Source organism: Adiantum capillus-veneris, chromosome 24 (genome assembly GCF_014529385.1).
Source record: "Adiantum capillus-veneris isolate H3 chromosome 24, ASM1452938v2, whole genome shotgun sequence".
Taxonomy (NCBI): Eukaryota; Viridiplantae; Streptophyta; class Polypodiopsida; order Polypodiales; family Pteridaceae; genus Adiantum; species Adiantum capillus-veneris.
In genome coordinates this window covers 41,954,743-41,969,513 of record NC_140954.1, presented here as the reverse complement: position 1 = coordinate 41,969,513, position 14,771 = coordinate 41,954,743, and the positions used below count along the sequence as shown (strand labels likewise).

At 40.1% G+C, this 14,771-nt stretch overlaps 1 protein-coding gene across 3 annotated transcripts in view; it reads left to right on the top strand.

Annotated features, from left to right (window-relative positions):
- Positions 1-4,101, top strand: part of LOC147426270 (sphingosine kinase 1-like) — a 39,868-nt gene extending 35,767 nt beyond the window's left edge. For all 3 annotated transcript variants that reach the window (XM_086499293.1, XM_086499294.1, XM_086499295.1), the window contains 3 exons: positions 2,247-2,543; positions 2,639-2,761; positions 3,548-4,101. In XM_086499293.1, the coding sequence (XP_086355419.1) occupies positions 2,247-2,543; positions 2,639-2,761; positions 3,548-3,742 (615 nt within the window). In that variant the 3' untranslated portion in view covers positions 3,743-4,101. The remainder of the gene's footprint in view (positions 1-2,246; positions 2,544-2,638; positions 2,762-3,547) is intronic.
- Positions 4,102-14,771: the final 10,670 nt, after the last annotated feature.

Genomic DNA, 14,771 nt, shown 5'->3' with positions numbered 1-14,771 from the left:
ATGGAATTCCTGCACCTATGGAACTATGTTGGACTGGGACACCTTTGACTGCCTCAAGTCGTCTGTGTTCTTCATTATCTTTTACTTTTTGTCTTGATTGCATGTTCGGTGCAACTGTTTTAATCCCCTTCATAGCTCAGAAGTTCAGATTTTTCTGACCTTATCAAGGTCATTTGTTCTCCAAGTTGGTACCACATTGCTTAATCTCTCAAGGACAGATGCAAAAAAGAACCTTCTTTTGAGTCTCAAAGTCCTCTTAGTGTGTTGCAAGCATGTATGCTTTGAGCATGCTTACAAGTCTGTTTAATAAATAAAGTTGTGGTTACGTGGAGATAAGGTATCCTAGGTGTGTGCATTTGTGGTGTCGAGGGGGATTCGCTTTGCTTGCAGGTTTGAGAAAGTAAAGAAGCTGGTGTCAGAACGTATCAAGGGAGCAAGTATCAAAGGGCCTTCTTTGTGTAACACGATTCTACCAGTTAGCAAAGCCGATTTTACAAGTGATAACTCTTTGGTAGCGTCCTGCTTGAGCCTCTATGGAGTTACTCGTGGTATGATATCATGAAGCACTGCACTTACTCGCCTATTGGGCACTAGGAACCTTTCCTTTATTACATGTAAAATCGGCTTTGCTAATTGCTAGGATCATTAGAGGAAGGCCCTTTGGTAGTGTACCTCTTGAGCCTTTATGGAGTTACTTGCGACAGATATCGTGAACCACTGCACTTGTTCGCTTATTGGGCATTAGGAACCTCTCCTTTCCTCAATTTGGAATGCAGCTGCTTCTAATGCATCATTTAATTTTCTTTTTTAGTGATTGAAACGGCAGCTGCTTCTAATGCATCTTCAGCCACTAAGAAAGCTACTTGCTGCTACTTGCGAAATTGCCCTCAGCAGATACGAAGGATGTAACAGTTTTGCTACTCACACACCTGTTGTCACGATTTGCAATCTTTTAGAAGTCGATGTGATTGTTAAAGTTGGTACTCACTGATATGGGCAAGTTATTTTTGAGACAGTTGTGAACGAAATGTCTTGTGCTCTCTCATGGATGACAACCCAAATTCATACGGACACAATTATCTGTGGGGAGTCTCTTTATGTATAGGTGTGGAGGACACAACCGTTTTATGAGGGGAATTTTGATTGAAATCTGAGGCATCAGTAAACATTTTACACATGCTTATTCGGCAGATATGGTTACGGCCAACAAGTAGGTCATTCTCTAGAACGGATGTGGTTATATTTCGGCTAGCATGCCATCGTGGCAGAGCAGCTGGAGCCGGCTGACAGTCACTTGCAACCAATTAGCAGCAATTGACTAAAAAGTCAACATGTTTCCAGGGCACGCCTTCAAACTTGCGACCTCACTCATCACAGGCTGTACCCACTGCACTACGTGCGCATGCTTGTAGGCGACGAGTGGCTTGCTCTTTTTCACTCAAAAAATAGGCTGCCCCCCAAAAAAGCGCCATGACCGGCTCTACCAGTTAGCTCAACATACATGCAGGCAAGCTAGCCGATTTTTAACACGAGCCCTCTAGAACAGTAGAATCTTTCGATTTTCATCACATATCCTGTCCCTCCTCGTAGCTCATAAAGGTCAAGGAGGAGGTAGGAGGATGGTCAGGAAGCAGTTTTGGAATAAGAGGTGGACATATAAAGTGTGTTTTCTCCCTGATTTAATAAAGTAAATGACAAGAGGACTCTTTAAGTGATCGGGTTTTTTTCCCTAGTGTCATAAAGTAAATGCCAAGAGAACCTTTAAAGTGAAACCAAGTAATTTAGCAATTGGGGCTGTAGGAGGGACACATGTTTCTATTCTTAGTAACAAACCCACAAATGGAGTAAAGAATGATATGTCCTGCTTCAGTAGTAGTTCTGAAAGAGCACAGGGCACTCCTGTTGCTGCCGATAAATCTTCTGTACATATGTCCGTGAGGGCCAGTTGCAGTCTTGACAATGTGAGACCCCTTGAATCATTTTTGGCTTGTAAATACTAAAACATGCCTTAGAGAACAAGAAGAAAGATGTACAATTTTTTGAATCCAATTTTTTAGTTTGTAAATGAGTCCCTTCATTAAAGAGCTTCATGCCTTTATTTTCAGCTTTTTATCCTAAAAAGACTTATTTTAGTTAAAAAGACTTATTTTAGTTTGTAGATGGTCCTTTTCATTTACGTCCTAGGATTTCCTTTTCAACCTTTTGTTTTAAAATGCCAATGTGAGCCTTCACCTTGTTTTTTCCAGAGTTTGATTCGCATTATTCGGCTTCGCAAGTACCAGGGTACTTTAGCCTACGTTCCTGCACCTGGCTATGAAGGTTCTGGTGATCCAGTCCGTGAGGACTCCGAGTTGTTTGCTCCAGATATTACTGACAGCAGTGCTGGTCATGATGAAAGCTGGCAGGGAAAGAGCCGGTATACAGGGCCGAGGTTAGTACTGGAAAGATCCGAATGGAGGTCAGTCCGTGGGAAGTTTATCCTTGTGTGGCTTCAAAATGTTCCGTGGGCATCAGAAACTGTAATGGCAGCCCCAAAAGCAGAGGTGCTTTTATGTACAAGCTTTCTCTTTCCTAGTTGATCTTCTTATCAAATATTTTAGGCGACTTATTAACTTCATGATTCCCCATTTTCCGGCAGTTTGCAGATGGGTTCCTCGACTTGATTATCATCAAGGACTGTGCGTGGTGGAAACTGTTAGGCTTATTTCTCAAGCTGAGTGATGGAACCCATGTCAATTCACGTTATGTAGAGTATTTAAAGGTCGGTGAGATTTAATTCAATTAGGTCTCGACAATTTTGACAAAATACCAATCCTTGCAAAACATCTCACATGCATAAGTGAAGGGTAATATTGTAGAAAATGAAGAGTCTCATAACATTGGAAAGTCAAGAGCCTTCTTACTCTCTATTAACTCTGTGTGTAGAGCGAATGCAATGTGTATGTTCTTTTCTTTCCCTCAAGTCTTCTCCTTTTTTGACCTTTCCCTTGGCCTTTTCTTCTTCTTAGAGTTTCCTTGGAGTATGTATGTATATGAATTTTTTGAAGAGATTAGGTACCTTGATTTAGAGCAAGGGATTTAGAGTTTTCTTGGAGTACGTATATGAGTTTTTTTGAAAGACATTAGGGACCTTAATTTAGAGTAAGGGATTTAGAGATTCCTAGGAGTATGTATGTATATGAATATTTTTGAAGCCATTAGGTACCTTAATTTAGACGAAGTGCATAACTATTTCATCTTCAGATGGTTGTATATATATACACACGAAGAGTATGTAGTTAAGCCTGCAATAAGTGCCAATTATATTAGTGGAAAAATGTTTACTTTCAATTGCCCTGATTCAATAATTGTGGTCATCATTCATTTGACGTGAACTCGAGACTTTTCTTTATATCATCTCTCTCTCTACTTCTTTTGTTTTCCATTCTGATATGCATTGCTTTTGTAAAACCTTGGCTGATTCCATAATAGCTGGATAATTCACAAATGGATTCATTCTTGCTGCAGCAGCTTGTGGTAATCTCATACATAACTTTTGCACATGCAGGTAAAGGCTTTTCGTTTAGCGCCTGGTGGCCGAGTGGGGAGCCGTGTGCAAGGTGGATATATCGATTTGGATGGTGAAGTGCTTGCTAGGGGAAGGGGCGCACATGGAGATGGAAGTAAAGATCCAATGCTCTATGGCCCAATGCTAGAAATGACAGTGGACAAGGGTTTGGCAACCTTGTTTTGTGCTCGGTAGTTTGGACATCCATCATCTTTCCGCTCCAAATCCTGGAATTCGAAAGGATAAACAACCGATGGCCAAGACAATTTGCATCCCACATACTAACACAAACCCCTGAGTATAACATTACCAATGACTAATTTCTATATTAGCAAAGAATTTGGAGTATAAAAACCCTTCCCAAAATTTGGGAGGCTACATCACGCTTGGAGGAAAAGTTTGCCCGAGGGAGATTGCGGATCCAAAGTTGTCTGCACCCGATACTCATCACCCCAATTCATTCATTATTTGGAAGCTTTCAGTTGTATGCACCCACCATGAATAAAACACCATTTCATTCTTTGGAAAAGAGGCTTACAGAAGGCTATTTGGAATTGTCCGTCATGATTGGATTTTCCTATGGTTGTCAGCTTCTTTTATACTGCTCTCTTTGAAATTAAATATTGACATAGCTCCTTCAAATGGGTTTAATAATATGATCGTCCATATTCAAATATTTTTGCCTCGTTTGTTTTGTCAAATTATCTGTATTTTATCATAAAGCTGCACATAATATTCTCCTCCAAGATCATTGAATGAGGTACGGACTCACTTCCTGAGATGTATATTTCTTGTGATGTCTCATGCATCTTATAGGGGCTTACTAGTTGTTTCTTCAAACCTCTCGTACCACAATGACACTGACACTTTTTTGTTTAGTAATGTCGGATTGGATAGTTGATGGGAAACCTCAAGTCGAGGAAAACCCATAGAAAATATTACAAGCGGTAAATCAGAAACAATCAAAGTAGAGCTCGTAATGAAGAGGGGAGCTCATCCAAGTCATAGGCAACTCAAAGAGACGACCGAAGAGATGTTTTGAAGAAGGGTACATACTCCACGATACATGGGGAAATTACGTGCTCTCCACACTATCCATAGCACCCAGAGATAGAATCTAACCAAGTCAAAAGTATGCATATGGCTTAAGCAGTGGCAATCGCACCCAAAGATATTGACCAAAAGTTATTCCAAGGAAATACATGTGAAGAGATGTGGTCCACAAACTGTTTTGTATGAGAACAAGAGCACAATAAATGTGGAATGTTCTCAATGTTGGCACCACAACGAACACATAACGAGGAAGCTAATCTTCAGGAGTGTAGAACTTGATAGATGGGAAGACCCCAATGATGCATCTCCACATAAACAATCGCTCCTTTAAAGGAAGCTTAGCATGCGACACTTTCTTAACTTTATGTTGCCACCATGCAACACCTTTTGTTCATATTCTATACCTTATTATAGTGTTCATGTATCCGGGAAGATGACTGCAAATGACAATACACATTTGTGGATATAGAGAGGATCGAAGAACTAACATAATGTCAGTCACAAATTCAATCCTTAGCAACAAGCAACGGAATGGGAGATCTGGAATCAACTAAATCCTTAATAATGTGCCGCATGTGTCTATAATGCATTACAAGACCAAATGTTAGTGCAGCTTGCCTAAACGAGAGCACCTGCCTATCAGCATCAATCACATTCAATATGCTTTCAATGCCTTTACGGGAGAGAAAATGAGCTCATCTTGGAGATCGTTGAACAAAATTCCGACAAAAAACCAGACTCCAATGCAAACTCTCCATCTGAGCGAATTGCCACTCACATCATCTCGACCAAGCCACGACAACTCCTTCCTTACTATTTTCCAGTCAACTACAACGAAGCAAGGAGGTAGCCAGGTATCATGGCTTCAAATTTTCCAAATGGCTAGGTAGATAATTTCCAATAATGCAATTTAGACCTATTTTATTCTCAACCCAATCCAAGAATTTAGCATTGTTCACTGACCACATCAATAGGTATCTAAAATGTCACACAATTGATCTGGCTTCACTATCTCACCTGGTCATAATATAGAATGCCAATCCATTAGGTGCAATGACAAAAGTTTAGACTTTTGGAAGTTAACCTGCACACCAATAGCCAATCCATAAAGATGTAGAGCTTCCATGATACATCGAACATCATCTAGTTGATTTCTAGGCCAGAACATGGAGTCATCAACATACCCTTGCCCCACAAAATGATTGCGAGATGGTAATTCAATTCCATGCAATTGGCCAGACGTCGTTAAGGAGTCCCGATACAACAATAAAGGATGTGTCGCAATAGCATACAACATAGCACTTAAGGGCATCCTTGCTTGACCGAACGACCAAGATCCCACAACTCAGTCAGCTCACCATCAATTATTCTCAAAGATTGACTATGCTCATAAGGAAAATAGACCAAGGCTGCCATTATTTGTGCAATGAAGTCCCAGTGAACAGAGTCAAATGCTTTCTCTATATTAACCTGCATGATAATATATCTTGTTTAGAATATTTTGCATACTCAATGCAGATGAAAGCATTAGCAATATTATCCATAACGCAAGATGTGTGCTGGAAAACAAATGATCTTTAATGCGTGTAGCTATCATTTTCGACATCAATTTGTAATTGACCGGAATAAGTGTAATAGGATGTCACTGTGACGAGAAGGATTCACATAACGCTTGCTTAGGCAACAATTTCACAAGTCTTTCTTTGCATGATTGTAGCAAAGATTATGTAGTCCATGCATGATTCATCATGAAAAGTAGGGGCTGCTTAACGGATTCCCAAAAGCGAAGGAAAAATTCAATCATAAGATCATTCCATACAAGCAATTTCCAATGACCAAGATGTAACAAACTATCATGTAGTTCAGCTTCAGTATACTTGGCCTCAAGAGTAGCTACATCATCCATTGTCAATATAGGATGTACATGCAACAACAATAATTGTTTGGCTTGCAAAACCTCACTTGAGGGAGCCTCCGGAGTTGCAAAAAACCATTGAAAGTGATTCACCATGGAATTTACCAACTGTATCTTATTGGTAGTCCATTGTCCAAAATCATCCTTTACTCTTTTAATGGCCACAAATTGCCCCGAATGATGCAGATGCTTAAAAAACTACTTTGATGAACAACCTTTATCCATGAAGGCATGTTGTCTCAATCTAACCTTCCATTTTTCAAGTTTCCTCTTGTTATTATGCATCAAAGAGACCTTAGCCGAACATAACTTCTCTTGTCCAAATCAATAAGCGGTTTGAAATCTGCAAGACTTTCTAAGTCTTGACAAGTTGCTTTGTCTTCTTGCACCTTGTCTCTTTGCTGATGCATATACCATGTATCATAATCATTTATGACTTCCTGGATCCGCATAACAAAACCATACCAAGCCGCATCCACATCAATAAACATATGAGAGACAAGTGGAGTAATCACCGCTTCAATCAACATTGGAAGGCTTGGTGCGAAAGATTTGCAACACGCTCTGAAGAATGAGTAATGGCCCACGAATCCAAAGTATCTATATTTCTGATCATAGTATCTCAAGAAGAATGCTCAGAGTGGGGTATTTGTGTTTGTAGGTGCACTTTTAAAATCCCCACACCAAAAAGCATGCATTTGCCATGGATATTTAGTTAATTCTTGCCAAAGGGGACTTCTTTGTGCCGATGTGGTATAAGCATATATCCCACAAAAAATAAGAATATTCCCTTGCATAAGACATTGAGCAACCATCCATCGCCCCCCTAGGTCATTGTGAGCTAAAACCGGCTGTAATTCATGTCACACCCTCATCAAAACACCCAGAAAAGAACTAGTACCATTATAAGCAATCCAATATCCTGCATAGTACGAAGATTGGCCAGAAAACTCATGCTAATTACGCTCTTGCAATACTACTATATCTACTTTATGCGTGTGTACATAATGCCAAGTTAACTTCCACTTGTTGTGGTTGCACAACCCGCGCACATTATACGTAAACCATCTAAGAGGAGAATGCATCCCTGCAATATTTACAAGAGAACCAGATGACACAATCATCAAGAAGATGTTCCCATTGACACATCTGCCTCCATACCAATCGTCATCAAGAGTTTGCCAACCATCTGTGGAATCACCCATTTTGGCTTTAGTGACTTGTGATCATGATAGGCACATGTAGAGCTCCCACCACTTCTCCCACCCTCTTTGGAGTCTGCCAACCATCTGTGGAATCACCCATTTTTGCTTTACCTTTTGTATGAGTCTTTGCAATAGGTTGCACATTAGCCAAATGCTTAACTTTATCTTTATCCTCGTGACCTTGTATGTTTCCATTAGAATCCCACATCTTTGCCTTCATAGACGAAGAGGAGGGAGAGGTAGCATGAGTTCAGGTGGCAGTTTCAACAGAGGTTTCGGGCACTCAGATTGCATATGGCCAAATTTACCACAGTTAAAACATGCACTACAAATTTTCTCCATTTGAGTTCAAACGGTCTTTTTCCCACTACTGGATCACCAAATTCAACCGTGATTCTTGTAGGCATCAATTTATCTGTATCCTAGAGCACACGAAACCTATTGGAATTGGTATCCAAATTTGGCAGAAATATCACTTTGCCCAACTAAGCAGCCAAAAGAAGTTAAAAATGCTTCCAAGTACACCGAAATCCCACTATTTCCACCCAAATTAGACACCTACGTCGTATCAAACTTTGATAATCTTTAGTAAACGCCCATGGCAATACATGTGTCATTTGCATATTGAAAAACAAAGGCGACATTTCCAACATTTGGGAACAAGTGTCCATATCTTCCAATAACACTTCGTAAAATCCTTGGGCACCAAAATATACCCTTGACATTGCTTTTCTTTTCAACCGAAAATCAATCCACTGACCTACATCCTGTGGCGAGAGCATTTTGCACGGAAAAGCAAAATAATCGTATTCAACGCATATTGTGCTACTGGATCCATAAGATCTTAAATCAAAATAACCAATTCACTAGAGTGGGTTCCTGGCCTTCCCAGGCATTTTTTCGGGGCATCTATAAAATCCTCTAACACTCTTTGATGATGCGTCCCGCATCCATTGAGGGGGGGTCAACATGTTTCACACTTGTAAATACTAATGAACATATTCACACACTTTAAATTTTTTTGAACAAACCCACCCACATCTACGTTATGCACATACACGTCTCTCTCTCTCTCTCTCTCTCTCTCTCTCTCTCTCTCTCTCTCTCTCTCTCTCTCTCTCTCTCTCTCTCTCTCTCTCTCTCTCTCTCTCTCTGTGTGTGTGTCTCACACACACACACACACACACATTACAAGAGGACACTGGAACCAATTAATGGGCTTATTGCTTTTTACTTATGTAGAAATCGATCGCGCAAGTACATACCCCGTCAGGCAAAGGCAACAGTGGATGAATAAGAAAGAACACCAATAGCAAGTTTTTTAGTTTTGGGAAAAGTTTTATGCCATACTTGTGGAGATGGTGCTGCATATGGATGTATCCAGGAAAAGTTGTTGACAATAATAAACATTTTTATCCTTGTACCATAAGTGTAGTTTAGGTCTTCATGAGAGTGGGTTCTAAATGTGATATACTCTGGACACATGAGAGCAGTCAATGAGCTCATATGTTGGAGATGAGAAGAATAATGCCTAAAGTAGAATCTCTATAAAAATAGACTCATTTGTTTCTAAGCATAGGGGGGAAGCCTCCAAGCTGGACAAAAATTAAGGAGGTCACATGGACTCGCTGTCATTTAACCTCAGTGAGCGTGAGAGAAAGAGAGGCACATTCGATGGCGTGTATAAATACACACAGCGATACACAGAATTTGCATCACTCTTGCACCCTGGCAATCACGCACACATGTTCAATAGAGCACAAGGAAGTTTTGGGGTCTAAGCCCAACCAAAGAAGGCAGTGCATACGTGCGGAAAAGATTCCTTGACGCATACAACTCCCACAACAACACGGGACAATGACGACCTCGTAGGTAGATCTACGCTCTGATCTACTAAGTATGGCACTCGATTAAACACACACATGAAGGAAAATGAACATTGTCTTGATACTAATTGATGATTGAAGTACAAACTAGGTTTTCGTGTATTTGGGTAGCAGAATTGATTGAGAAAGCATAAAGGAATTTTTATATTGGACACGCACACACAAAGAATACATTTTTATGCATTTGTATCATTCTAATCTGCATAGGAAAGGAGCATAGTGTACGGTGTTAAGGAAACCTTTGTAAATCTGTGAATTACACGAGAATCAGTAAATAAGAATAGAATATTGGGGCTACTTTCATATATGCCTGGTATGGTCTGAACGTAAATCAGTCACCTAATCGGACGAACTTTGACCTAATAGATAGGTTTTATAACAAAAATGCGTGATAAGGAGCAATGAGGAACTAATGACATAGGTTCCAAAACATAAGCTGTATTGTCTCAGCTGAGAATTAGAAATGAAGACCTCTTGTGCTTTGACAAGATAATTTTGCCTCTTATCTAACATGGTATATAATACATGACAGCGTGTTCGATTCTTTGCCTAACTAAATGTACTAATTTGTACTTGCTCATCTGATGGTTAATGGCTAAAGAAATCTTAGTTTTGAAAAAAAGATATGTATGCCCGCCTGACTAAAACCATAAGTTACTGCACTATAAGTGCTCATTTGATGGGTAATGGCTTAAGAACTCTGGGTTTTGTAAATGGTATGTATGCCCTCTTCTCAAGTATGCTACATCTGATGGATAATGTATTAACCTATCTTGGTCAGCAGAACTTAGGATATCCTTTCATAATCTAATCTCTGATCTGGAATTATGTCACAAGTAGGGCTGGCTTATCTAGTCCGAAAGTATGTCACAGTATGTCATACAGTAGGGCTGGCTTATCGGGTCCGAAAATAAACAATACAAGATCTAGAAGGAATAATATAATGATTGGTTTTTTTTTAGCAGGTTTGAATCACATATTATGCGGAACGTAAGGTATCCTTTCCCAATGTAAATCTCTGATCCAAAAATATATCACGAGAGAAACGTTGGGAAAAAGGGACATACGGTAGGCCTGGCTTAGCTGGTGCAAAAAAACAATACAAAATCTGTAATAAAAATGAGGTTTGGGAACCAGATGCAAGATGGTTGATAGGAATACATATGCTTGCTCAAATGTCACTTAGTTTTATGAAGAACTTGGTGGTTGTAGTCTTGAAGGCATAATCTGATTAATAAATTCTTTTGTTGATATAACTAGGTTATGCTCACCCAATAATATGCAGGTTTTGATAAGGTAAGTCTGGAAAGATTTGAATGTTAAAGTTTTTGGAAGACAGCTGATTGCTTGTAAGAAATAATAGTGTAATAACAGTTATTTTTTTAGCAGTTTTGAATCACATATGATTCAGTACAGCGAAAACATATTCGGGAAGGCATTGGAATAGTTGAAACCTTGGTACAGTTATGGTTTTTTTAAAAAATTTCTTGGAAAAACAAACAAAACTCTGTCAAATTTTTCAATTTTTTAGTACATTGATTGCCAATGCTCATGAAATGAATGCTTGTCTGGCACAGGAACCAAGCAAAATAAGGCTGACTGCACAAATTAGGGTGAATAATAACCAAGAGAACATGAAGCAATTAATAATAAGATACAAATGGCCATATTGGAGCTTAAATCACCTACAGTGGAACCCTATAGGACTAGGGAATTCTTGCCTAGGAAAGCTAAAACGGTTTTTGAACCTACATTGTAAAAAATCATAATTCAGGATAGTAGTAGGGGGTTGTTCTAGGGGTGTGACAGCAATAACAAGAGGCAGAGGTCACTTGGTACCTGTCTACCCATTCATTGTAGCCTATTCTAATACGCTTTGATGTTTGGATGGTGGCAGGTACCGATCTCTCCTTCACCTACCAGGGGACGTTGGAGAGGGGGAAGGGGAACACACCCAGCACACTACACAATGCCTCACTATAGCACAGGGTATACACAACACCCCAATCCACTAGAGTTCACCTTCAGCCCATGATCTTCCTAGCTGCTCCAGCCTTTTGCAATGATTCTGCTAGCCTGCACATATATGCCCATGCCATCTTCTATGGTTGGCACACTTTGGCTGCACCATCATGACAAATGCAAGCAATGCAAAGGAAATTCCAAATGAAGCTGCAAGTGAAGTGCACGAGATGAGAGCTCACCCATTTTTTCTTTTTTAGGTCTCCTAGACACACCCTAGCAAGAATCTGCAACACACTGAACCTTCAACCTTCAATATCTTGGGCTCCATAGCTCTGTTTGATGAGCCGGTTGGACCTGCTCCTTCAGCACTTCAAGATCTACATTATTGGACCCAAATACTGCACCTTGAATTTCCTTCCCCTGTTCCCCAAATTAGCCCCTTCTGGAGCCTTCCTTGGCCTATAAACGGTATTAGTCATATATCTCCGCTGCTACCTGTTGGCCCATGATCTTTCTAGCTGCTCCAGCCTTTTGCCATGATTCTGCTAGCCTGCACATACATGCCCATGCCATCTTCTATGGTCGACACACTTTGGTTGTACCATCATTGCAACCCATCATCTTCCTAGCTGCTCTAGCCTTTTGACATGCTTCTACTAGCCTGCACATATCTATCCATGCCATCTTCTATGGTTGACAAAACTTTGGCTCTACCAACGTACCTACTGCTCCTATGTGGCTAGTTGTACTTCATACTTGATAAACTAATTTAGTAATTTGTGATCATGTTTTCTTATTGTATAAGTATGATTGTGTCATGCTTGGAAGTCTACTATTTATGTTCATTGGTGCAATTCACTATATAGTTTTGTACAGTTGGAAAAATAAAGCAAACACACACACAACACACATAAATGCAGTTATCAAAAGTGGATACGTCACACATACTCACATGATGTTCCACTAATTTTGCTCCCACATCAGCGTTTGTGATGAAATCTGCTCCACATGCATATGCATTTCCAATTGTGGACCATTAGATAACCTCTCTCTCTCTCTCTCTCTCTCTCTCTCTCTCTCTCTCTCTCTCTCTCTCTCTCTCTCTCTCTATACTTCACAAAAATTCATCTTGTTATGTACCCCTCATGTGATCGTGTCTCCTACAAGCCGCCTTCACGTAAAGCGCGATCGTCGTCTTATACTCACAAGCGAAGGTGATCTCCCATGCAGACCCTCACGGACCTTCTTGACTTCGGAGCAATCTTCTCAATCGGGCTTGTTCGCCCTCGTACTTCATTCACACAATCAAAACGCTGGAGTTTGGGACAATGTAATCCTCGCCCTATGAATCCATGATTCAGACACCTGATACTCTGTCTACCTTGGCCACACACACACACACATGTCTACATGGGCATAGCTAGTTTTTGAAACATGAAATAACTAGTGAGGTTTACATGGTGAGATAATGTATTGTTTTTTTTTACCATGTAACGGGTAGAATAAGTGTTAATATACCTTGACAAGATTTTTTAGCTAGAAGATCTCCAATGATCCTTTATAAACACACATGCATGGGCGTTAATTAAAGCTTGGCTCATGCTTGACTTAAAGATACACCAAACCCATAACTAACGATGGGGTTCTTAATTTGAGAGGATGGAATCCCTTGTGTACACACTTACAAACAATCTCTGCAAATGGCATCTCTGGTGGGATAATTCCTTCACACTCACCCTCACGCACTGCAGTGAGCATTTCAACTCTACATGCTGCTTTGTTTGCACCTTCTTGGCAGCACTTATTGCCCATAGAGCTTGCACAAGTTCGAGCGAACACACACACGCACGCGCACACACACACACACACACACACACACACACACAATGCCGAAAGACAGTGAGTGTTGTTTACATGCTCTTGGCAGTGCAACCTACACACACACACACAATGCCGAAAGACAGTGAGTGTTGTTTACATGCTCTTGGTAGTGCAACCTACACACACACACACACACACACACAATCTCATACACACCTTGAAAAGTGGCGATTACAAGGGAAGCACCTCTCTGATGGTGGATTACCTGATTAGCACATATATATTGAAAAGGACTTGAGGACAAGCTACCCTCTCAAAGTGGTTGATGTCTGGCTTGCTGACACACTTGTAGTAGGAGATCTGCTTCCCTTGAGTATTTCAACCATCACATATGCAAGTATTTAATCGCTTATAAACTATGTTTACATACGGCTCTGTACATGGTTGATGCACCATCGATATGTTGTTACAATCACACGCATATACACTTAGATTGGTTGCTAGATGTTACTCATTATGGCTCACATCTAGGACCCTTGATTTTTTGAATTCGTCTTGCATGGAAAGGCTCTCAATCACGAACATATGCTCTCGAACATACACACTTCTTGAACACACACACACACACACACACACACATCATGCATCTCATATTTGCATCCTCTGTTCATTGCCACATAGTCATGGTTACTTGCCTTCATATCGGAAAAAAAGGATTTAATGATTGATGGTGCTTACAATCCCTAGTGCCTCTATTACCGTTGATGGTAGTCATTGAATATCCTGTATCTTGTAGCCCATAAAGGTGTTCTCAACTTGGCAGCATACAACCATTTGGCATTGACTCATCCTATAAGACACATGAGAAGAGCTTTCAAGTACACAAAGTGATTGTTGTTATAACTTATAAAGGAACCTTGACAAAGACCTTTCGATATGAATATATGTCAAGCTATAGTGATAGCATGGGTACATAGACAACGGCTATGGCGGCATCCGACAAAACATGTAGGTGCTTTGGCACCTACTTAGAATACTTCTGTTTTTTATATGGTTTTAAGAAAATAGTTGTGGAACTTACAACAGAAAGAAGTTTCAATGAGTAAGAGTTAACTCTTAGTCAAACTTTTGATTGACAATTTAATTGAGAGCTACACTTAGATATACTAAAATGGTAGTATTAGCTCGATGATGGTGAATTATGAAGTTTCTTTTGGAATGTTATGAGACAAGGAAATAACACCTATGTTTTTGAATGCCTTGAACGTCCCGTAGAGGGTCTCCTTGGCGACGGCGATTATTGAAAATTTTGAAGAATCGCTAGGAATACAAACGACAGAATTGTGTGTATTGTTAATAACTTGTTGGACAAATACTGA